Below are 23353 nucleotides of genomic sequence, written 5' to 3'. Positions count from 1 at the left end.
AAAGAGTGCCGGCGAGAAATCCGACACTGTCGCCGAGATCCTTGGCGACACCGAGCCTGGCGAGCTCTCTCTGGTTGTAGTGCAAGGAGCTCTTGATCACCGGAGATATGCTTCCGAACAAGTATCCGACGCCGGCGCATGATTGAATCCACATGGCAGCGACGAACACAAGCCATCTGTTGTTGATGAAAGATAACAGTGTTTGTCGGGCACTGGCCGCCATCCAACTTGCTGCTTTCGCTTCTTTTTGATCCTTCCAGATTTTTGTTTACACTTCCGATATTGGGAAATCCGGAGAATCGGACAAAAGGGCGATCGGAGATATCCATCATCCAGAGCTTTTGTCTTTTTGGGGGTTGTCTTCTAGTTAACTGCAATTATCCTTGTCGATAATCAAAAGGAATGAAGCGTTGCAAATGAGGAGAAATGTTTTTACGTCAAACGATACTGGGTTAACAGTGTTCCCAAATATTATATTGTGTGCTTTCGTAACAAATCTATAAATTTGAAGTTGCCAGATATGTTTACCTTTCAAAGGTTTGTCGGGAGTTGAATAGATAGATTAGTAAAAAGAATGCATGGGGGAGTCTATCGACGGCAACTCAAGAATGAAACGCAGGGAGGTGGACGTCTCTCTCATGGAGGCTGGCCTTTCCATCCTCGTTTTTATACTTCTATCGGTGGCATCTTTTGGATAACGTTATTTTAAAGAAAAGGTACCAACTTGCCATCCAGAAAATGACGCTGGTATATAAAAATATTAATGAAATGGCTAAGAAACATTTATTTATGGGTTACCCTTAACGTATATCCAAACCGATCCGAGACATCATTTACATCCTCTCGACTGTGTTACGAGTATTTGTATCCACATGATGATAATAATATTAAAAAAAGAGCAAAAAAGGGAAGGAGAAGGATCAGAAGTGGATGTGAACACCAATGGCGATGAGCAAGATGGTGAGAATAGCGAAGAAGATGATGGAATGAAAGAGAATGGAGATGCCGCTGGTGGTCATGTTCCCAAACTCCACCACTCTCCTCCTCGCAGGCAGCTGACACAGCAACCCCGGCGACAACACTATGAACAATCCCACCGCCACTATCACTGGCCCCCAGTCCCCTGTTGTTGATGCCCACCCCACCATCTCTCGCTCTCTCCTTCTCTATATACACACGCACACATATATATACTGCTAAAGTCTCGAGCTTTAATTTTAACTCCTCAAGTCAAGAATCAAGTGCTTACCCTCCAACACAATCAATCCCCTGTTTTCCTCTGCTGCTTTTATCTACCGGCAGAGTAACACGCACAAACGTGCATTTGAAGAATCCTTCTTTCCAAACTTCACAAAACGACACATTTGAAAGCAGCTTACCATAGTCCGATTTATATTTGAGCGTCTTTGGTTCTGTTATTGTGTAAAGAGGCCCAAGTTCTTAAGCGGCGCAGGCCCACTGGATTTTTTAAATTTTAAATTTAAATTTCAAAATTCGCCGCGAGATTTGAAAATATTCGCATTGCACCCACACATTGGACAAATTGGCAGCGTGCTTTTGTTCTTCCATCTCCATCGCAATTTCCTGGAAGCAAGCGTATCCCCATCTCAAATCATCGGTGTGGTTATCTCGTAAGATTATTCAATGCTTCGAGGTGTGCACAACGTACTCACGCATGTTTATGTATCAGCTTCGATTGTTTTGACATTGGATGTATTACGTCCATGTTTTTCGCAGATTCATGCGTAGATTAGAAGACTAAATTTGACTTGGTTTCCCAATGATTGATGGATGATCATGATAATATTTCCAGGTTAGGGATATCTGAAACCGCCCCAGATCAATATTTTGAATGGAGTTAAATATTTCTCTCCGTGAAAATAGGTAACTGAACTTTTTTTTTGTGTTGTTATAATTATCAGTTGTTGATCTGTCGGATAACCTCTTCAGTTCTGTGTTTGGTGTCCGATAACGACGGAATTGTTTTCTAATTTCTAGAAAGGTAATTATCATGTTAAAAGAACAAATTATGTGCCTTAACAGGTGTTTTTTTTCTTTCTCCAGATGCTTTTTTGCAGTTCTTTCTCCATGGCAAAGGGGTAGGTTGCCGCTAAAGGAGCGCCTATCATTGAATTCCCCAGAGAGTATTTCAATGGGTATTTTACTCCTGATTTGGAAACTTTTACATATTATGCAGAAAAATATCTTCTATTTGTTTCTCGAACTGTTAGGTTGGATTAGATTGTATTTGTAATTTGTATCCCTCAGTTACTGAGTGGTGGCTAAAAGGGCCAGCTTGCGTTGGCTATTCAATTGTCTAGAACATCTCTGTTGCTCCATGATTAATAAAAGAGAAGATAATCCTTCAGAAACACGGCCTAATCTTGATAAGCATGTCTATTGCTCCTCTGAAACTTTTTGTGGGGAGTTAGCAACCTTGGTTGACCAGCCATGGAGAATGGAAACACGTGGTGTTCTTAAGGCAGAACGGCCACTGGTTTAATTCATGTGTCCATACTGCTAGTCATCGAAGGTGTAGGCAGATCAGGTTCTATTCTCTTGCTTCTGACTTCTTGTGTTCAAGAGCTCTGGTAGGTTTGATTGCTTGTATGCTTCGCGTTTCATGATGCTGCTTTGCTATTGAGTTTACTGTTTAAAAATACATTTTATAAGTATTTACATGCACGATTGATTTATATACTAATTGACATGCGAATGGCGGTGGACAATGAGTGTGCTACGGACTTTCTTCTCTGCTTCGCTGTCTAGTGACCCTAGTTCTCTGCTTTGTATTTCTCAGTCTTGTGTTTCCAGACCTTGTTAGGCCATATAGAAAAGGCAAACAAATTCCCAGAGCTTTGATTAATGCAGGTTTGAGGAGTTATTTGGAATATAAGGCATGCCAGTTTTTCCAGCTCCAGCTGTAGTTTTTTCTTCATAAAAAGAAATAGGGGTTTGAGCCTACATATTTGTTCTCACGATTTCTTTTAAACCATATTCATGATTATTCATCAAAAAGTTGCATGTATGACTCCTTAGGGATACTTTATCTGGAAAATAGAAATAGTACTTCTCTAAGCAAAGAAGTTTATATTAGATCTACAATAACTTATTGCTCTCGTTTTATATCTTAGCATAGATCAAGCCTATGTTCGGATGGTTAGCCACTTCAGTAATCTGGTTCCCGCAAGTTTACTATGCACGCACTGCGTTATACAGAAAAGTAAAGTGCTGTTTCAGGAAACCTTCGGGAGCTCTGACAAAATTGAGGCCTTGGAGCTAGTTGCCTCAGAACAACTAAAGCTGTCTACACAACATCAGGTACTGTTGTTTGCTTCCATGTTTTTGTTCTATTCTGTGAACCATCTTTCAGTATACATCCTTTCCTAGCAGTAGAACGTGTTAAACACCTCCCGGCCCCAGTTGTGACCACAATTAGTATGAATTTGGGTTGGCGAATTGCCATAATGACAAAATTAAGTTAAAAAAGGGAAATGTCCATGGTTTTTGAAAGTGGGTAAAGATGTGAAAGTTGATAAAAAGTCGTGAATCAGCACGAGATGTGGCTTGCGTATAGGTCTTAATAGCAACAGTTGCCCTGGATGAATGAGCATAGAAAATCTTGGCCTAGAAACACACAACTGTGTAGAGGGCGGGGGAAAAATGGATCTCCAGTGCAAAATCATAATATGATGAAAGCATTGGGGTAGGAGGAGTGGATTAGTCATCTTTAGGTTGGAGTTTGAGGAAACCGACAAGGGACAAAGGAACAACGGGAGACGGCTTTTTGGTTTAGGAAGAAATGGGACGGAAACACTTACCCACCAGTTCCTTATTTTAAACCAACTTACAAATGGTACAATTTGCGATTTTGAGTCGTTCTAGTAGGTACTAGCTGTGGTAGTGGTACCTCCTGCAATTAAAAGAAAAGAAGTGAATGGCATTTGTAGAGGTAGGCACGGTTGTTGGTGCAAAGAAGGTTCTGAGGGGTCGAGGATGCGTGTCTGCTTTATAGACTTTTCAAAAGCCAAGTCTCTTGACTCTTGAGCACCCTTAGGTTTCGTACTCTGCATTATTTGAATGTAAACCCATGTCTGCACATATGGAAACGTGGGATCTTGTGAAATAGGCACCGTAAAGTCGCCCCTTTTCTTTCTTGTGCAGATTATGTGTAAGGAGACGTCAAAGGGATCTGTTTATCAGCCTCAGGTCATCTTCTCCATGTTACCGGCGTTTCGTTGGAATTAGATCACATGCTATGAGACCTGGACCTGCTGCGGAACTGGCGGCGAGGATCGGTCAGGAGCTGTTGTCGATATCCGGCGGCTCGAGATCAGTTAGGACATGGAATTCGTCGTTCGAGCAGACCCTTCACCGCCTCCGCCTCCGCGACTCGCTGTGTCCTTCGCTCGTTGCCTTAGTCATCGACCCGTTCCTCCTAAACCACCATTCGCTCGCTCTCGGATTCTTCAACTGGGCTGCCCAGCAACCAGGCTATTCTCACGACTCTGTCTCTTACCGCTCTATCCTTAAGTCTCTCTTTTCTTCACGCCAGTTCTCCGCCATGGATGTCCTCTTGAAACAGGTGAAATCGCAGAAAATTGTCCTCGAGCCTGCTGTGTATCAGTCGCTCATAGACTCGCTCGTTTTGGGAGGGAAACCTCAGAGCGCGTTCTGGGTTCTCGATGAAGTCTTGTCGATGGGTCGGGAGATGCCTCCAGATGTATGCAATCGTCTTCTGGCTGCTTTGGCCTCTGATGGGTGTTCTGATTACGCACAGCATATGTTCGATGAAATGTGCCGAAGAGGTATTGCTCTGAACACTCTGGGATTCGGCGTATATGTAGGGAGATTCAGTAGGAATGCCGAAACGGGTCGGCTCTTGAGACTTGTAGAAGAAGTGAAGAAGCTCAATTCGGATATCAATGGCTCCATTATTGCACTGTTGATTGTTCATGGTCTTTGCAAGGCTTCTCGAGAAATGGACGCTTTCTACATATTGGATGAACTAAGAAACATAGGTTGCAAACCGGATTTTATGGCCTATAGGATCATAGCTGAAGCCTTTGTGTTAACTGGGAATCTGTACGAGAGACAAGTCGTTCTAATATGCCCGCCGCAAAATCTGAATCACAATAACCTCTTACTCTTAACCCTTCTGATTTCTGATACTTCAAATCGTATCCAGCTGTGCCTTTTAAGTACCTTAGCACCCATTTGACAGCATCCCAGTGTTCCTTTATTGGTTTGCTCATAAACCTGCTGAAAACGGGTCGGCTCTTGAGACTTGTAGAAGAAGTGAAGAAGCTCAATTCGGATATCAATGGCTCCATTATTGCACTGTTGATTGTTCATGGTCTTTGCAAGGCTTCTCGAGAAATGGACGCTTTCTACATATTGGATGAACTAAGAAACATAGGTTGCAAACCGGATTTTATGGCCTATAGGATCATAGCTGAAGCCTTTGTGTTAACTGGGAATCTGTACGAGAGACAAGTCGTTCTAAAGAAGAAGAGAAAACTCGGAGTAGCACCCAGGAGCAGTGATTATGGAGAGTACATCTTGGATTTGATTTCAACTAATCAGTTAACTGAGGCTAAGGAGTTAGCTGAGGTGATCGTAAGTGGGAATTTCCCAATTGGTGATGATGTTTTGGAGGCAACGATCAGATCGGTATCTTCAGTTGATCCAGATTCTGCTGTTGGATACCTCAGTTTCATGGTAAGCAATGGCAAATCGCCCACACCTTTGACTCTGAGCAAACTATGTAAGAATCTGTGCAAGCACAACAAGAGCAACCACCTGTTGGAAGTCTATGAACTGTTGGCGAGCAAGGGTTATTTCTCAGATATTGGGAGTTACAGAATGATGGTTAAGTTCTTGTGCAGGGGTGGGAGAGTGAGAGAAGCTTACAATGCTCTCGACGAAATGAAGAAGAAAGGGTTTGATCCAGATGTTTCTATGTACAACGCTCTCATCGAAGCCTGTTGCAGGGGGGATTTGATACGTCCGGCTAAGAAATTGTGGGATGAAATGTTTGTAAATGGGTGTAGGATGAATCTAATGACCTATAAAGTTCTCATTGTTAAATTGTCAGAGGAAGGAGAGGCTGATGAAGCGTTGAGGCTGTTTAAAAGAATGCTTGATAAAGGGATTGAAGCAGATGAAGAGATTTATACCTCCCTCGTCACGGGCCTTTGTCAAGAGTCGAAAATTGATGATGCACTGCAAGTGTATAGGAAATCTGTGGAACATGACACGAGGGTTTCGGGAAGGGTACTAAGCGCGTTCGTTTGGAGTCTATGCAGAGATGGTAAAGAGACCGTATTTTTAGATATCTTTTTTTTTTTTGCTAATAAATAAAATAAAGGATATGAATATTTTTTGGTGCAGGCTGTCATAGGGAAGCGTCGGAGCTGCTGCGTGAGATGTGGTCAAGTGAAGAAGAGCAGAAGGGTGCTAATGTGGTGCTGCTGAAATGCATGGCCGAAGCAAAAGAGGTCGATATTGGAATCCAACACATCAAATGGATCAAACAAGTGCTGTCCCCGTCTCTGCTTCACCCCTTCTCTTCTGACCTATCAGCTTCTCTTTGTTCGTCTTCGGACCCTGATTCGGTTTTGCCCTTTCTTCGGGAGCTAGAGGAGACATCCAACATTCCATAGCATGCGACCTGACACTCGGTACTCTCCTATTGGTTCACAGAGTAACTCAGTCACCCGTTCTTTGAGATTAGAGACCCTTCAGATCAAAGGGATGCTTCATCAATCAATGACTCGGACTTCTTCTCCTCTTAGAGCCAGACAACCCAGGCTGTTTCTAATATATATGGACACGCGCACATTGGAATTTTATGTCTCTGTTGTTTTTGTAACTGTAAGAATAATAATAACCATTCAGGTGCCAAAAGACACGCGAAGGTTGTCGGAAAAACATTCACACGTATATTGAATAATGAGTGGGTTATACTGGCGACAGTTGGTTACAGTTAATACCGTTTTGAGATATAAGTGGTGGAGCACCTGTCGTGGCAGTTTTGCTCCACCGCAAGACTGTTTTTCTTTCCATTTCTGAACTGTACATGGCGACTGCGAAGCACTGGAAGAGAGAGGGAAGGAAACGGAATATAGAACACTCGATTAGAGACTTGGAAAGATTGATTAGTCAATAATTAGTGTGATTAGACCCAAAATGGAGAGTTACTACAGAGCGTAGCTTAAAACAAACGCAAAACGCACTCCCTCCCCCTCCCATCCCTAATTCCCCACTATAACCTAAAACCTGTCATTTTGACTCTCTTCTCCTAAACATGCCGTTTCCCAGAAATAGGAGGAAAAAAAAATGAAGATCAGAGCCAGAGAGCGCCAGCTTGTTTGAGGAGCGGGACAAGAGAGCCGTTGATGTGAGAAGCCATGACAGCATCCATAGCTCCAAGGAGTTTGCCGCCGACGAAGACGACAGGGAGAGTGGCCGGAGAGGGGAGGCCGGCGGCGGAGAGGAGGCGGAGGAGAGAAGAGTGGAGGTCGGGACCGAAAGGGAGGAGGTCGAGCTCATGGACAGCAGGGCTGACTCCCATCCCTCGGAAGAGGCGCTTCAGGGCATGGCACATGCAGCATGTGCTCACGCTGAATATCACTACTGCTCTCTCCGACACCATTCGACTCACTGTCTCCGGTAACGCCGTGTTGTTGTTGTTCATCACCTTGTATGAGCTCCATGCTTCTCTCGTCCTCTGGTACTGCATTTTCTATCTTCTCTGATCTATGCGTTGAGAGAGAGAGAGAGAGAGAGAGATGAGTTTTGGCTGCGGAGTTGATGAGAATCATGCGGGATATTTATAGAGGAGTTGCATCAGCATGGAGTCACTCATCTATCTGTGGTTTATTTAACTATTATTGTTTATTCCTTGTGTATACTAATGATCTCTGTTCATTCAAACCAGACATACCAAATATTCAACATATAAACAGAGAAATCTATAGCAAATTGACTAAAATAATCTATAAATTAAATCACGTTCATGCTTTACTAATCTTGAGCTTTTTTTACTGAAGACTAGCTAATCCGGCCGGTGCTACTGCCTGAACTCAATCAATGCATAAAACTATATATATTAATAAAAAAAAAAAGTGCTCAGATACAAATATATTTTCCGTTCCATAAATTAATATGATCGCATTAAATTTAAATGCATGCCCAGATTTTCCTTTTCTAGCGTTATCACTGTTCACTCAGGAGTAGAAACAATACAACAGGGCGACGAAATGAAATTATCCCCATATTAATGTATTAATTGTGAGAATTCATTTTAATTATTTTTTTGGTAAGAAAAAAAAATGGACAAGAAGAACAGGCTTTAGCAGAAGGGAGTTGTTGGCCATAGACGGCTCTGTCTGTCCTTCTTGTCGGCTCTTACTTTGTAATAACATTCAATTTGTTACAATTTTTCTCACTAAAATTTATATGCTTTATTTAATCAATTTGTCAGCCTATAAATACATATATTAAAATCACATGACATGAGCTCGATCATGTATACATATATATTCGACACTTTGGATATCCAATCTGATCCACGGATACCTCATTGGAAAATTAGGGCATATATGTACATCGGGTTGGATTTCAATAATGCGCATAGGTTGTGTTCGGTGCGGATTTCAGAATTACAACGTTGGATACTAGCGGTCGTGAACATCCGATAACGTAATGTTAAATGATGAAAACATTCCAGGTTTATTTTTAATGGATAATACAAATATGTCGTTAATCCGAAAATTCAATCTCATTTCGTAAGTTTCCGACAACAACAATACTAATATTTACTAGTTTGCTTGCCTAAACATGTAACGTACCTAGTTACAATACATTATACAAAAGTTAATTACCCCATTTTTACAAACACAAATTATTATGCAAATCCACAGGGATTAATGACTTTGATTGGAAGTACTATCGAGTAATTAATTAATATGTCATGGAAGAGTAGAATTAGCAAACTTATGCTAGCGTACATAGGAGAAGGAGCATCATCCATGAATTTTACCTACTCAGATTGTGTCCTTTTTTTCCTGCAAAATTTTCTCTTCGCTTCTCATCAGAATAGTAAACACAAACTTCCTTTCAAACACGCACGAATATCATATAATCGAATATCAAATCAATAATATGAAATCTCAGTTAAGAATATTAATCTCATAAAAAAATCAGAACAAGCATGTGGTGCATGCATGCATATCTGCCAATATGTATATGCTATGAACTTCGGATCAGGTACCCATGTATAAAGCCAGGATTTGAACGTGGAAAGGAAAAATAAAACTAATTAAATGTGAAAAACGAAAGCAATCTTTGATGTAATTTTTTTATTAATAATCAAATGAACTATAAATACATGAGAGTTTCAAATAAATAAATAAATTAAAAAATACATTAAATATTCATAAATCTCTCTAAATCTCTATTTTTCAGATTTGATAAGATTTTTATGATATTGATATATCTCATAATATTCTTTATATATTTCAACATCCCCTCAAGTTGGAGGGTGGAAGATCACAAAACGACCAACTTGCTGATTGCTGAAAAGATGATTAAATGCATACCGCTTGAACCACATCATCTTAGAATTTGTGTCAATAGAATATATAACTGAGAAAAAAAATCAAACGAACGACTGCGCTGCAATTTTGGCAACACGCAAAAAGAATCATTTGATGATAACAAAAAAAGGATGACAACCGCGGTGCGAAAAAGAAGTATCGAGAATAACTTTGATTCATCCGAAATTAAAAAGCAACTATGCGAAAGCGTTTAGTGACAATAAATTTTTACAAGAGTAAGATGGTTTGTGATTATGCGAATAATCTTTTGAAACATGTAGGATTATAAGAGAAAATTTTAAAAGAAAAAAAATAACTCTCTTATTCTTAATAAAAAAAAACTCAAAATGATATTACCACTAGATCCGTGTATCATCATCTTCATCCTCACTCTCATTATCAACCATTATTTTTATGAAAAGAATAACAAATTAGAAAAGAATCAGAAGCACACATACCATGTAGAAATATACAGAATGATGTAATCTTTTATTAATAATCAAATGAACTATAGATATATAAGAGTCTCAAATTAAATAAATAGATTAGAGAATACATCAAATATTCATAAATCTCTCTAAATTTCTATTTTCATCTGATAAGATTTTTATGATATGATATATCTCACAATATTATTCATATATATCTCAAGAGATTACGCTCGTCGGATCTTCTTTACATTCATTTTCTATTTTTAATTTTGTTCTTGCCCGTCGTCGTCTTCATCTTCCTCATCAGACCTAGTTATTGCGTAACACATGTCACATGTCATGTAATGTTTTTGACCGGGCGGTCGGATTTGACCCTGAAGATTCATCGTCACAATTCATCTCTGTATATGCTTTTGAGGAAGGGTATTTAGGGGAACGAAAAAAAAGGGTCCGAGTTTTTAAAGCCTGGACATTTCATTCCTACATATTTCCTTTTCCCTATGTGTTATATAAGTAAACTCTCTTGTTTCATTCAAACGTTTGAACTAAGCATGCGAATGAAGTATTGTCTCTTGCCTTTGCTGGTGTTAATAATAACTTTCATCTCCTATTCTTTTGACGCACATGCATGAACGAATGTATTGTGTGTGTATATATATATAGTCTGTATAATAATATAGAATACGATAAGTTATCTTTCACCGGTATGGCGTATGCATACGTACGTTCACACAGGTGTAAGTGTAAGGCTGCATGTGCATGCGTATAAGTATAAAGCACATACATGCTATGCTAAATGCATATTTATCTAATTAAAAAAAATACATGTATCTCATATTCTGGATTATAAATTGGACACTAATGTTTCTATTATATATTTTAATGTCCATGGACATGGCCTCTCCAAAAACTACTACGCGATTCGTAATGTATTGTTATGATAGACTGTTTATTGTTATGAAAATGATGTTGAGTTAAATTTAAATTATGTGTGATTCGAAATTTTATCGTACGTATATAGGCCTAATTAGCAGGACAAAGGCAGAAGATCCGACGGATGAAAGAAAAAGGGAGCATAAAGAAGCTTTGATCCAAGGGTCAGGGTCAATGTGTATGTATATGTGTATGTGTATAGGGAACATGCATGCATAAAGTTAATAAATAAAACAGTGGACTATTCGCGTGATGCAATCTTTTTCAGCTTTGTTTTTTGTTCGGTCTTCCATATCTGTTGTCATTAAAGGAAGAGTGAGGTAAGTAGCTTTAGGGTTTAATAATATAAGGGGGAAAGGGTGGGGAAAGAGGAGACAGGTCTTCTGAGGCCCACACCACGCGAGCCGCCTGAGCGTACGGCTCCTCCGAATGGGCCGTTAAAGGAGTAACCGACAATGCGCCTTTTCCTCAGCCGCTGACGTTATCCTAACGTTGACTGCCTAAAGCAGCTTCCTTACCCGTGTCAACATCTTTTTTTTTCTCTAGTTAATTACAGTTTTACGGGTTGTAAAATTAAATATTTATAAACCCGCATATATATATATATATATAGCAACAGATGTAGGTTTAGTAGATACAAAGTTTAAAAAAAAGGATATTTTCCTTAAAAGAAAGAAAATATCTAAATTTGCGCATATTGTGCTTTTACGTGACAAGCATGAGACTTACTTTAGTCCTTGTCGTGTTTCGCTTTCACACAGTCAGTCAAAATGGAGTGTTTTTTAATTAAATATTATTATTTCCAGTGGGGAAATTTTCCCGAGAAAGTGCGAGATTCCGAGCCGTAGGCTCGTCGGTCTGGGCTTTGAAAAAAGTAAAAGCGGTGAGCCTTCTCGAATCAAGTTCGGCCCAAAATCTGTTTGGGCCTTTCTGTTGAGTGTTTCCCAAGCAAACTGGACATGGTTTATGGCCCAGAAAGATTTTTTAATGCATGTAGTCCCCATTATGACTCCAAAGATGGAATATTATCCACAAGCACCCACCCACTAGTTTCGTTGGTATGATGTGAAACAGTTCAAGCATTATATGCCAATCTGGAACTCGGCCTTTGCTCTGATGCCGATTCTGTTCAAAAAGGATTTTTTTTTTTTTTTTTGCAATTAAAAGCTTATTGGTTCTGGTGTGTTTTCCCCGTGGCACCAACCACATAAGAATGGGCCGTTTGGGTTATTTGAATGGTGTTCTGTGCGAGGGAAGTGGCCCAAGGCCTAGTTGGAAAACCCCATGGCCCATTTATAACAGTAAAGAATATGCCTTGCCTTTGTTTGGTATACGACGAGGGTTTCTCTTTCTCCCAACCTATTTGCCCAAGAAAGACCCGAGTTTTGAGCTTTGCCATTGGAGGTTACATTTTGTTTGCAGCGTGAGATCGGAGACCCCCACCCGTGCTCAATTCCTACGCTATCTCCGCTGCCGCCGCCATGGAATCTCCTAGGAATTCCTTCATCCCAAGCTTCCTTTATTCTTCGTCTTCGTCCCCAAGGGCATTCCTTCTGGATCAGGTTCTCAACTCTAACCCCAACACCACCTTCTCCAATGTCGAGAAATCTCCCTCTCCGACTGTTCTCTCCAATAAGAGCTTCCTCATCGCATCTCCCTCCGAGCCGGGAAAGAAGATCGAGATGTACTCGCCGGCCTTCTACGCCGCCTGTACCTTCGGTGGCATTCTCAGTTGTGGTCTCACTCACATGGCCGTCACCCCTCTCGATCTCGTCAAGTGCAACATGCAGGTACCCTCTTCCATCCTTTTTTTTTTGTCGCTATTCCCTTTTCGCTTCGCCGATCCCTCCAGCAGTAAGATCTGCGCGTGAAGTTGTGTTCTAGTTTTGATCGATATTTCTGTTCCCAGTAGACCGGTTGTTAACTTTCCGCGTCTTATATCATTTCGACATTTCCATGAGTATTTGCTTTTTACGACAAGGGGTCGAAGGCTTGTTTTGGACATCTTATGGATCTTAGAGTCATGCCCTTTTCTTGTTATTTATTTTGCTGTACGTGTTTTGCCTTTGCCTATCGGAATCAACAGTCCTTTGAGATAAATAAGTTTTTCCAATATGCTAGACCCTTTTTCTCCTTCTCGTATGATTGGCGTACAATGTCTTGTATTGTGTTCACCCTACTCAATTCGGATGTGCTAATCCATTATGTTATGATAATGGACAAGTAAGCGTCTCCATACGGATCATCGTGGAGCCTCCCTTAGTAGATCAGAAAAAAGAAAGTACATTAAAATTGAGAGGCATTCTCTGATTCAAATTGTATGCTATGCTGTTCTCAATCACGTTTAAAGCTTGTGATTGGTATTCTTTGCCTTTCAGATCGATCCAGCTAAGTATAAGAGCATCTCGTCTGGTTTCGGAGTTTTACTCAAGGAGCAAGGAGTCAGGGGCTTCTTCCGTGGATGGGTTCCCACTCTGTTAGGTTACAGCGCCCAGGGGGCCTGCAAGTTCGGATTCTACGAGTTCTTTAAGAAATACTATTCGGACCTTGCTGGACCCGAGTACTTTTCCAAGTACAAAACCCTCATCTACCTTGCCGGTTCAGCTTCTGCTGAGGTAATTGCCGATGTCGCTCTCTGCCCATTCGAGGCAGTGAAAGTCAGGGTTCAGACGCAGCCAGGATTTGCCCGGGGAATGTCTGATGGATTTCCCAAATTTGTCAAGTCTGAAGGTGTCGGTGGGTAAGTTTAAACTACCAAAATATCGTTTTAAATTGTGTTTCAGCAGAGCCTTTTGTGTCTGATTACTTTTATTTGCAGTTTGTATAAGGGTCTTGGTCCACTCTGGGGACGGCAAATTCCTTGTAAGTCGTGGGCCTCTACCTTGGGATGCATTGCATAAATTCGGGTTTTATATTACGCATGACTCTAGTTAACCCTGATGTGGATTGGAACGTGAACTGTAATGGTGATATGGGCATTGGTTGCAGACACAATGATGAAGTTTGCTTCTTTTGAGACAATTGTGGAGATGATCTACAAGTATGCGATCCCCACACCAAAGGAGCAGTGCAGCAAAAATCTGCAACTTGGAGTTAGTTTTGCAGGGGGATACGTTGCTGGAGTGTTCTGTGCTATTGTTTCTCATCCTGCGGACAATCTAGTGTCGTTCCTGAACAACGCCAAGGGAGCAACTGTTGGAGATGTAAGTAGCCGTGTCTCAGTCATTGTTTGGCATGACGGAGTCAGATGCATTCTTCTTACGTTGTGGGGAATAATATATGGATGCAGGCCGTGAAGAAGCTTGGGCTGTGGGGTCTGTTCACCAGAGGGCTTCCTCTACGTATTGTGATGATAGGGACGCTGACAGGTGCCCAGTGGGGTCTCTATGATGCTTTCAAAGTCTTCGTTGGCCTGTAAGATCTCTTTTTTCTTATACTTGTATAGATGTATATAAAAGCAGTCCTCTAATGTGAAACACCCTTCTACTTCAGGCCAACCACGGGAGGTGTTGCTCCAGCAGCTGCGAATGCTGTTGTCAAGGCCTAGATGATATGATGGATGGACGCCGTTGCATACAAGTTGAAATAAACCCAAGTAATCCGTAGGATTTTTTTTTATATAAAAAAAATAAAAGAAAGGGATTTTGCTGAAGAGTGGGAGTAGAGCAGGGAGGTGTGACATCAATTTTTGTTTTATTACCTGATATCAGGAGAATGCTATGCTACTTACTACCCTCAGTTATTGTGGCTGTGGGAGCTTGAGAGCCTCATTTCTCGTGTTTTTATTTTATGTTGGCGTTGTTGTTTATGTAAGTTATGGAAGAGATCTCCTTGCATATATATATATATATGCGTGTATGTTTTGCTTCTTGCAAAGAGAACGAGAAGAATTGCAGGAGACAATGTTGGCGTAACGTGAAAAATATCAAGAGTGAAGAGCAGTAGAAGGGATACAACGCATACATGCATTATGGTCCCAATTCATATTTTGAATTGGCAAAACCAAACGCCCACCGTGGGGCTCGAACCCACGACCACAAGGTTAAGAGCCTTGCGCTCTACCAACTGAGCTAGACGGGCTCCTGCTATGTGTAACAAGCAATAAGAATAATTTAGAGCGAAAAGGACGAAGATAATCACATTAATGAATTGGGGCTTAAACAGCTCAATTACACTACATAATCCATTTCCTCTTCCCATGCACATATATAGCGAGGATCCTCTCCACACAACCCATTTCCTTCTTTATATATTGTCGACTTTCATAACTACATTAGGAAATAACCCGCGTGGATCGCGCGGACTAAAAATACATATAACTTTTTAATATTTTATATAACACATTTTGTTGTTGGTTTTATAATTGATATTCTTAGATGAAGAATTTTTTAAAGTCTCCTAATAACATTTTTTGCAAATTTTTAAGAGAGACTATCTCAGTAACTTTTGTGTTTACATTTTTTTTTATTGAGTATAATTTTTTTTAAGGGTTATGGACTATAATTATAATAATGGTTGAAATGTTGAGTACGTTGGACGATTGTATAGTTGAATATTTTCATTTAGTTTGACATTATTTTGTTATTTTTTTTTAATATGTACTATATGTCTTTTATCACAAAATTTTGCTACATCCTAACTATACTTGTATGAGTTTTTTTAACCGATTCGACGGTAATAAACTACAGTAATTACAGTTTTTTATAGAGGTGAGCATTTTTCGGTATTCTGTTTGGGTTATGATCGTGAATAGTTCGATTCGGTTCTTTCGGTTTTATAAAAATTTGTACCAATCTATTATTATATTATATTCAATTCGGTTTGGTTTGAGTTCTGATTTGGTTATGTTTTTTATTAAAAAAATTATATCTTATTAAATTTTTTTTGATTTTTTAGGTTTGTTAAAATTCTGTTTGGTTTCGATTTGATTGCCAAATATTCTATTTTTTAAAAAATTAATACTATTTGATAATTTTAAAAGATTTGAATCAATAAAATATCATATTTTTCGATTCGGATTATTTCTGAAACGCCCACACCTACACACCTAGTAAGTAAAAATGTATGAAATTTAATTATTAACGTGAGACTTCATAGTAAATGGGCGGTTGAGATTTAGTGAAGTATAAAAGTAATGGTGTAGTTTTTCTCCCATTATAATTTTGAGAGTTTTTTTTTATTTAAAATAATTTTGATGGTTACAAAGTCATTTTTGACTCTCAAGTAAGAATCACTCTTGATCTCCCTATGTCGTCTTCGCTGCTGGAAAACACCGTATGTGCGCAGCTTTGACCGAAGTTCCTCTGCCTCCGACGTCGATTCCTTTTATAATTTTGGTATGTCTCTTCTTCCCCTCTGCCATTTGTGATGATGAGATTTTATTATTATGGTGATCGTCTCCGATGCAGGATAATAAATACATATAAATTTAAAAAAAATTTATTTTTAGGTTTAACGTTAAATATATTATATTTTGTTTTTAAATTTATATTTCATATCTTTAAACCAAATGACAAATAGTTTTGAAAATACCGAGTATCATTTTTTTAAAAAGTAATTGATAATAACGTTCTATATTTATTTTTATATATATTATAATATAAAATTAAAGGTTCGAAAATAATACTGATACTACATTAATGTATCTAAGATTTTGTATCTTTATACTTTTATTCTTAAAATATAAAATTAAAATTATTTCATATTTGTATGCTATATATATTTTTATCATAATAATAATAATTCAACAATTCATATGAAATCAATCCACTTTGATTTAAATAAATATCAGTTGTAGTCTCATTTAATTGAATATTTCATTTAATTCATTTGTATTTTATTAAATTTATTTCTTATCTTTTTTCTCATCTCAATTAGATTCATTTGATCCTATAGAACTCATACTAAGATCTTCGATTATGCAATGAATGAATTAAATTAATTTGTCACTCATGAAAGATCTATCATCGTCTCATAAACCATCTATGATAGGAGTTGGAGTTTTAAAAAAACGCTGCTTGTGAAACTCAGATAGACATTATTTAAAAATCCAATGGCTCCCATAGAATCCTTACACAACTAAATTCATAAGAGTTAACATAAATGTCAATAAAACAACTATTTACTATATCTTGATGATATTTGTCGAAAATCGAAACATTAATAGTTATAGTGAAATTTATGTATTCATTTGATATATGTTTTCTGTTAATACTATAATATTTTGTAGAAATTTATGTTTTTGTGAAGAAAAAGAATGATTTTGATTCTTCAAATAATAAATAATGGAAAAATTTATATTATTGAAATTACATTAGAATAAAATAATTATTTTGAAAATAATTTTATTTTTTTAGTAGAGTATATTAATTTGTTAGTCAACTCAAAAAAATTGAAATGAAATAAACAAATATATTTAGATGTTAATATAATATAAATTATATAATCGAATAAAGATGAATCATCAAAATCTTTCATACGTAAATCATTGACTACAATATAATTTGTTATTTGACTATTTATTTGTAATTCCGATAAAATAAACGAATATTAAATCTAAATTTGTCAAAAATAAAGGGTTAAACAAATATCATTATCCGCGCGCATCGCGCGGTCTAAAAATATACATAGATTTTAAATAATTTATTATTAGTTTTAAAGTTATTTAATTTTATTTGCACCCTACTTGATAATCTTTTTCAGACGAAACAGTTTACTCATCTTAGCTTTTCATATACAATTTTCTATCACCAGCAATAAGAGACCATATATATATATAAAATATTATTCAATATTTATATGTCAACTTCTATCTTCTGACAGTGTTTGAAAGATCCTGTCAAACTTCTCTGACATTAATATATCTCTTGTCTTTTTCATTTGAATTCACCATTTTTGCTTCTGTCATCTCTTCCTCTTCATAGACGGATGCTTTACCAATCAACTATAAAAAATAATTTAAATTTATAGCATACTTTGAATCAATTGTATTTTGATCTCACAAAAAATAAATACAGAGTTTTAACTATAATTTAGACCTTAATTATTAGTTTTAATATATGAAGATTTTTTTAAAAAAATATAACACGTCACTTAGAGCTTTAAATATAATTTAGACCTTAATTATTAGCTTATGAAGAATTTTAAAAAATATATAACCCTTGTCACTTTGCTGTATAGGAAATATACTTGTATATATACCAATATAAAATATCAAAAGAGATTGTTTGCCTCTAAATTCACCCATCCTCTTTCTTGGTCTTCATGATTGTCAAACCATTTTCAGAAAACACGCTTTGGATTTGATTTTTTTTTTATTTCTATTGTTTTCTTCTCTTTGGTTTTCTAAAACCGGATTGAAGATGTAAATTTGAATAAGAGATCAAAGTTGTATGTGTAAGAACATGAAATCTAGTTATTATATAGTAAACATTTCTTCTGTAAATAAATTTTGTATTTATTATGTTCGGAAAAAATATAAAATTTTTAAAATATATTTATAAACTATTAAAATAAAATTAATGGAATACGTGTATATGACTCTTGGATTTTGCGGTTAATGTACATAGAAGAGAATTAAACGATTTCTATATAAAAAAAATTATATTTATAAAATAATAAATTTTCTTAATAAAATTTATAGTAGTTTTCATGTTTCAACATAAATTAATAATAGGTTGATCGATTTGAATTAACAATTCAATTTATAGATATTTTAATTTTTTATCGCTAAATTAGATTATCTTTAATTACGATAAAAAAAAATTATACCCAAAAAATGTTTATATATGATCGTTCACACAATAATCTTACAACAATTAAAGAGTGCTAATAATTAATTTTTAAATCCTAAAAATTTACTCTTCTCCTTTACATAATTGAAAACCCTACACTTTTTCTTTTTTGACATCATATTTTCAGAACCACCTTTTTTCTCTATAACGGTGGTTCTGAAAATATGATGTCAAAAAAGAAAAAGTGTAGGGTTTTCAATTATGTAAAGGAGAAGAGTAAATTTTTAGGATTTAAAAATTAATTAAATGAAAACTAAATAATGGTACCTGAACTTCTTGTTCTTCTCACTCTCTTCCAATCGGTCACGCATACATACAAGACATATATATACAGACAGACATTTGTACCTCCTCACCTCCATACATCCTATGGGATTCTCGAATTCCGTATTGTAATTAATTTACATAGATGACATTCAATATGTTTCATGAACCTTTTTTATTAATTTTCAGAAATAATCTAGATACATTAGATACTCTGCACACCCATTCCAAATCTCGTCTCATTAATTACTAAATAAATATATTAACAGAATTTACACTTGAAATTTACACTTCATTAATTCTTAAAAATATGATACGTGTCACACTCATATCAAACAAACTCTAATTTTATATATAATAATAAAGATATCTTTTTAGAAAATTTTTGTTTTTATTAAATAGATGTCATTTTAGATTTTCTGTTTTTTTAATAAAATTTTAATAGAGTATTGATGAGAATGTGGGTTAATAGGGATATATTTAGAGTTCTATAGTTACTTAAAAATTGAGATAAATAGTATTTATCTATAAAAATATTCTAAATTATAAATTAATATTAAAAAATTATTAGTTGATTGTACCACTTAACTATAAAAGAATTCGGTATATTACAAATAAATTGTATATAATAGTTTTAGTGTAGTCTTTTTTTTAAATTCAACTATAATAAAATGATATATTTTTAAAAATAAAAAATCTAAATATAAAAACAACCACAACTATTACAACTATTACAATATATATGTCATTACTATATATATATATTTAAAAAAAATCAAAATCTAACAAAGTCTTCACTTCTTCATCTTCAGTCCTTCAATCAGCTCTTTGCTCCTCTTTTTTTATTGATTCTTTTTTTTTTATCATCTCTCCCCTAAAATATTAGATCAAACTTGGATTTACTCTCCCTAGTTGTATAATTCATGGACAACCTGAAAAAATAACAATTCGCAAAAAATAATATATCGGAAACTCACAAAATTAAATAGTTGTATAGTAAGCGATGTCATCAGGATAACATTGGATTTTGATTTTTACCGATTAATAATTGTGCTCGAATGAATAATAATTGCGTAAAGTAACATAATCGATGTGTAAATTCGATATATTCAAGTATTAGTTTGTACGTAATGAAATATCAAATTTGATAAAGATCCAGAATAATAGATAATCAGAAATGTATTCAATCGAGATCTTCAATTGCATTCTATATACGGGTATTTTAAAAAAAATATAAAAAAAAATTCTACTAACGGAATATATTGGATTTGACAATATAAAAAAATTCAATATTTACAAATTGGATCGAACACTTTGATTAGAAAAATTATCCGATAAAACAAAAAAGTACTTGTAAAACAATTAGATCAAGATATTCAAAACATTCATATAGCTATGCATTATAATGAAGAATCACAAACAAAAAGATGAAATGAGAATAAAAATCATGATACAGAGAAAGAAAAAATAATTAAAGCATAGATAATCTGTGCTTTACGTTACTGACCTGGTGTGTTGCAAGGGGAGAGAAAAATTGAGTTTCTAAAAACTCTACAAGCAGAAAAGTTTACCTTCCCCGTCTATGGTTCCCCGTCCATGTGCTAGTCATGACCTTTAAACCTTTTAATGTTTCAAGTTTAAAGAGAAACAAAAACATATAGAAAATTAAATCTACACACATGTTATTTGTATAATGTCAGAGACGTTTAGTTCATATTCTCTCTGACTCCTCGGACTTTGTGATCAATGTATATTGAAGAACATTTAAATCCGTTCATTAATCTCCGTAACTTTATCCTTTTTTTTTAGTTGTGAAATGATTGCTTATTTGATTTAGTGGAAGTTACGATGAATATAGATAAATAATATTTAATGTATGAATTTATCTTTTTATATTTTTAATAAGGGAACACGTGTCACCCTCTTATAACTCACTGTACTTTTATATATATAAGATGTTCTACAACATACCAACTAAAATTAGCTGTACCGTCAAACTATTTATTCCCTTTGATAAATTAAATTTTAGAGATTAAAACATCTAAACCAATTCATGTTACATAAAAAAGAATCTAAAAATAATAAATATGTTCCTATGTGACATGAAGCAACCGGTAAATTTACTATTGAAATGGTAAATTATACTCTTATATAATCTGAGACTAGATATAAGGGAAGTAAAGGAGTATTGAATTGCGCGCGGCCAATGGGAGTTGGGCAAGTGTCATGGATTGATCCGAAAGCCATGTGCTCCCCTTGCTAATTTATCAAGTCGTCGGTTTTCTTTTTCCTCACCATTGCGTTCGAGGGATTAAACCGCGGATATTTATCTTAGTACTATAATAATTGTGAAGGAAATATGGAGTGTGTGTATAATAGAGAGCATTTAGATGTGATTGCCACCAATTCCAAATGGACGGAGCACGTGGGTAGTGCATCGGGCCCTGAAACCCTTGTGATTCTTTCACCGTAATAATTATTAATCCCCCCTCCCTTTGTATCTGTCAGTTTCAGATGCGGGTCAAGTCGAAGCTTCATCGCCTCTCTCCCTCCGGCATCTCTGCATTTACATAACATGGTGGTTAGTCATTCTAAAATCTCTCTTCCTTCTTCCTTTTTTGTGCATCTGCACAGTCCAGTTTTGGTTAACTCTATCCTCCTCCTCCGTCCAAAAGCTTAACTTCTTTTCATCCTTTTCTAATTCCTGGGTTTTAAACGCTTTGACTTATTGGGTTTCAGATTTGAAGAGTGAGAGTAGCCTATTTATTTACCTCTTTTTTTGCCACGATGTATTGGGTACATTTATATTAAAATGATCAGATTTGCAAACAAAGAGGATCCCTCATGCCTATGACAGGTGGTGTGCAGATTATGAGATGCTGTGACTTGTGAGGAGAGATTAGAGAAAGGATGGGATGTGCTACATCCGCTTATGCTGTTGGTGCAAGGAAGAAGAGGAGGAAGAACATTCCAGAGTCTGCAGTGTTTGTACCGCCTCTTTGCGTCCCATTTCGTTCTGATCTTCTTCAGCAGCAACTCAATGGAATCGCTCCCAAGATTGTAATCGATAGACTCACATGTCTTAGAAACCAGATTCAGTTGGTAGCCGAGGGCACTGGTACCTTTTTCCAGCATCTTTCTTTTCTTGTGTGCCAAGTTACGTAGAGCTTACTAATTAATGAATTCCTGCAGGAGGTTCGGCCGTTTCAGAGCTGCGTGGAGCTCTGGACGAATACTTGTCTCTTCTAACTGGCCTCCTGAAGACAAGTTACTCTTCGACTTCTTTTGTCTGATTAGTAGTTTTAATTAACAAGCTCTCATAATTAAGACCCTTTCGCTGAATAACATTCCATCCACAATTTTTAATGAGGGTTTTCCACAGCGAATGATGGCTTGGAAGGTTGCTTGGAGTTCAAGTGGAAATCCCTCGAAGGAAATGGTCGACGAGTAAGAACATATTGACCCAAAACTTTTCCTCACCGTTATATCTGTCTATGTACATCTTTGCATTTTTCAAACAAAATTTAAACCTATGTTCCCCATTTTGATTGTGCGTTGGTAAATTCTAAGGATTTAGACTGTACTCAATCAAATCAGGAATCATGCTTCACCAATATTTGGTTCGAGATATTGTCAGTGTTATACATGATGGCGGTTATGGCATTATCGGAAGCTAACTCATTGATGATTCCGAAGGATTGTTCTGGTTCCGGAACTCGGGTCATTCCTACAGGTAATTTGTCCGTTATTGTTCAACATATTCTGGTGAGAATTTTCCAGCAGAGTCATTATAAAGCTATCGCATGAATGTTCAATCAGAGTGCAAGAGAAATGCGGTTGACTTGCTGATCAAGGCGTCTGGGTACTTGGAGTTCTGCAGCCGACAGATTCTAGTTCATGTTCCTCCAGAGATGAAGTAACTATACAACTCGCACACGTATTATACATACATATATATATATGTTTCGCCGGTGACCGTGTATAAAAAAATATTCAGGGATAAAATGCCAGAGGAAATGCAAGAGGGTGTAATACAAGCTCTTTCCATCCAAGCACTTGGTCAGGTACTTATATTTATAGCTTTTAAATATAGAGTGGACTGTGGTATATGCATCTGAGGATAGAGAGAGATAAAGAGTGGATGAAATTAATGTGTGTGTGTGTGTGTGTGTGTGTGTGTTTTATAAGGGAACTGAGATCCAACTGGGTTTAGCGATTGAGAGCCAGAAAGCCACATTGTCTGTGAAGAGGAGATTAGCCTGCGAGCAAGTTCTCTACTTCACCCAGGTCCACTTCTCCATTTGCTTTTCGGTCCCCCCCCCCCCCTCTC

General features: G+C 36.7%; 6 protein-coding genes and 1 non-coding gene across 16 annotated transcripts in view; 3 read left to right on the top strand and 4 right to left on the bottom strand.

Annotated features, from left to right (window-relative positions):
* Nucleotides 1-419, bottom strand: part of LOC104802375 (protein NUCLEAR FUSION DEFECTIVE 4-like) — a 5086-nt gene extending 4667 nt beyond the window's left edge. Inside the window, exon 1 of the mRNA XM_010525958.2 lies at nt 7-419. Coding sequence (XP_010524260.2) covers nt 7-223 — 217 coding nt within the window. The 5' untranslated portion in view covers nt 224-419. The remainder of the gene's footprint in view (nt 1-6) is intronic.
* A 350-nt stretch (nt 420-769) lies between these two features.
* On the bottom strand, nt 770-1391 carry LOC109116194. The gene is made up of 2 exons (XM_019201163.1): nt 1250-1391; nt 770-1166 (listed from the first exon to the last, which is right to left on the bottom strand). Exon 2 carries the CDS (start codon nt 1146-1148, stop codon nt 921-923), a length of 228 nt encoding a protein of 75 aa, XP_019056708.1. The 5' UTR covers nt 1149-1166; nt 1250-1391; the 3' UTR covers nt 770-920.
* Nucleotides 1392-1546: 155 nt separating this feature from the next.
* On the top strand, nt 1547-6992 carry LOC104802372 (pentatricopeptide repeat-containing protein At5g14080). Of its 4 annotated transcripts, none has more exons than XM_010525950.2 (7): nt 1547-1654; nt 1814-1884; nt 2065-2156; nt 3241-3321; nt 4165-4874; nt 5273-6313; nt 6394-6992. In XM_010525950.2, the coding sequence occupies exons 5-7, from the start codon at nt 4259-4261 to the stop codon at nt 6663-6665; spliced, it is 1929 nt and encodes a 642-aa protein (XP_010524252.1). In that variant the 5' UTR covers nt 1547-1654; nt 1814-1884; nt 2065-2156; nt 3241-3321; nt 4165-4258; the 3' UTR covers nt 6666-6992. The 4 variants fall into 4 exon arrangements, with proteins under 4 accessions (XP_010524252.1, XP_010524251.1, XP_010524255.1 ...); XM_010525949.2 differs by having other exon boundaries at nt 3135-3321; XM_010525953.2 differs by lacking the exons at nt 1547-1654; nt 1814-1884; nt 2065-2156; nt 3241-3321 and adding an exon at nt 3922-4057.
* A 77-nt stretch (nt 6993-7069) lies between these two features.
* Nucleotides 7070-7828, bottom strand: LOC104802370 (glutaredoxin-C8). Its single transcript, XM_010525947.1, has one exon. It carries the CDS (start codon nt 7742-7744, stop codon nt 7349-7351), a length of 396 nt encoding a protein of 131 aa, XP_010524249.1. The 5' UTR covers nt 7745-7828; the 3' UTR covers nt 7070-7348.
* A 4495-nt stretch (nt 7829-12323) lies between these two features.
* On the top strand, nt 12324-14830 carry LOC104802369 (mitochondrial phosphate carrier protein 3, mitochondrial). Its single transcript, XM_010525946.2, has 6 exons — nt 12324-12756; nt 13345-13706; nt 13785-13828; nt 13955-14169; nt 14256-14380; nt 14459-14830. Exons 1-6 carry the CDS (start codon nt 12448-12450, stop codon nt 14511-14513), a joined length of 1110 nt encoding a protein of 369 aa, XP_010524248.1. The 5' UTR covers nt 12324-12447; the 3' UTR covers nt 14514-14830.
* A 143-nt stretch (nt 14831-14973) lies between these two features.
* Nucleotides 14974-15046, bottom strand: TRNAK-CUU. Its single transcript has one exon. It is a non-coding gene; the product is annotated as a tRNA-Lys (tRNA).
* A 6485-nt stretch (nt 15047-21531) lies between these two features.
* The window catches only part of LOC104802368, a 3244-nt gene continuing 1422 nt past the window's right edge, over nt 21532-23353 (top strand). For 2 of the 7 annotated variants that reach the window (XM_010525940.1, XM_010525945.2), the window contains exons 1-8: nt 21532-21604; nt 21881-22141; nt 22216-22290; nt 22406-22470; nt 22594-22756; nt 22843-22939; nt 23021-23087; nt 23212-23310. In XM_010525940.1, coding sequence (XP_010524242.1) covers nt 21934-22141; nt 22216-22290; nt 22406-22470; nt 22594-22756; nt 22843-22939; nt 23021-23087; nt 23212-23310 — 774 coding nt within the window. In that variant the 5' untranslated portion in view covers nt 21532-21604; nt 21881-21933. The other 5 variants (XM_010525942.1, XM_010525944.1, XM_010525943.1 and 2 more) reach the window with 5 other exon arrangements.

Source organism: Tarenaya hassleriana, unplaced genomic scaffold, assembly GCF_000463585.1.
Source record: "Tarenaya hassleriana unplaced genomic scaffold, ASM46358v1 Cleome8, whole genome shotgun sequence".
In the NCBI taxonomy this organism is placed as follows: domain Eukaryota; kingdom Viridiplantae; phylum Streptophyta; class Magnoliopsida; order Brassicales; family Cleomaceae; genus Tarenaya; species Tarenaya hassleriana.
Note: the sequence above shows the minus strand (reverse complement) of the source record. Positions and strands in the feature narration are given on the sequence as shown.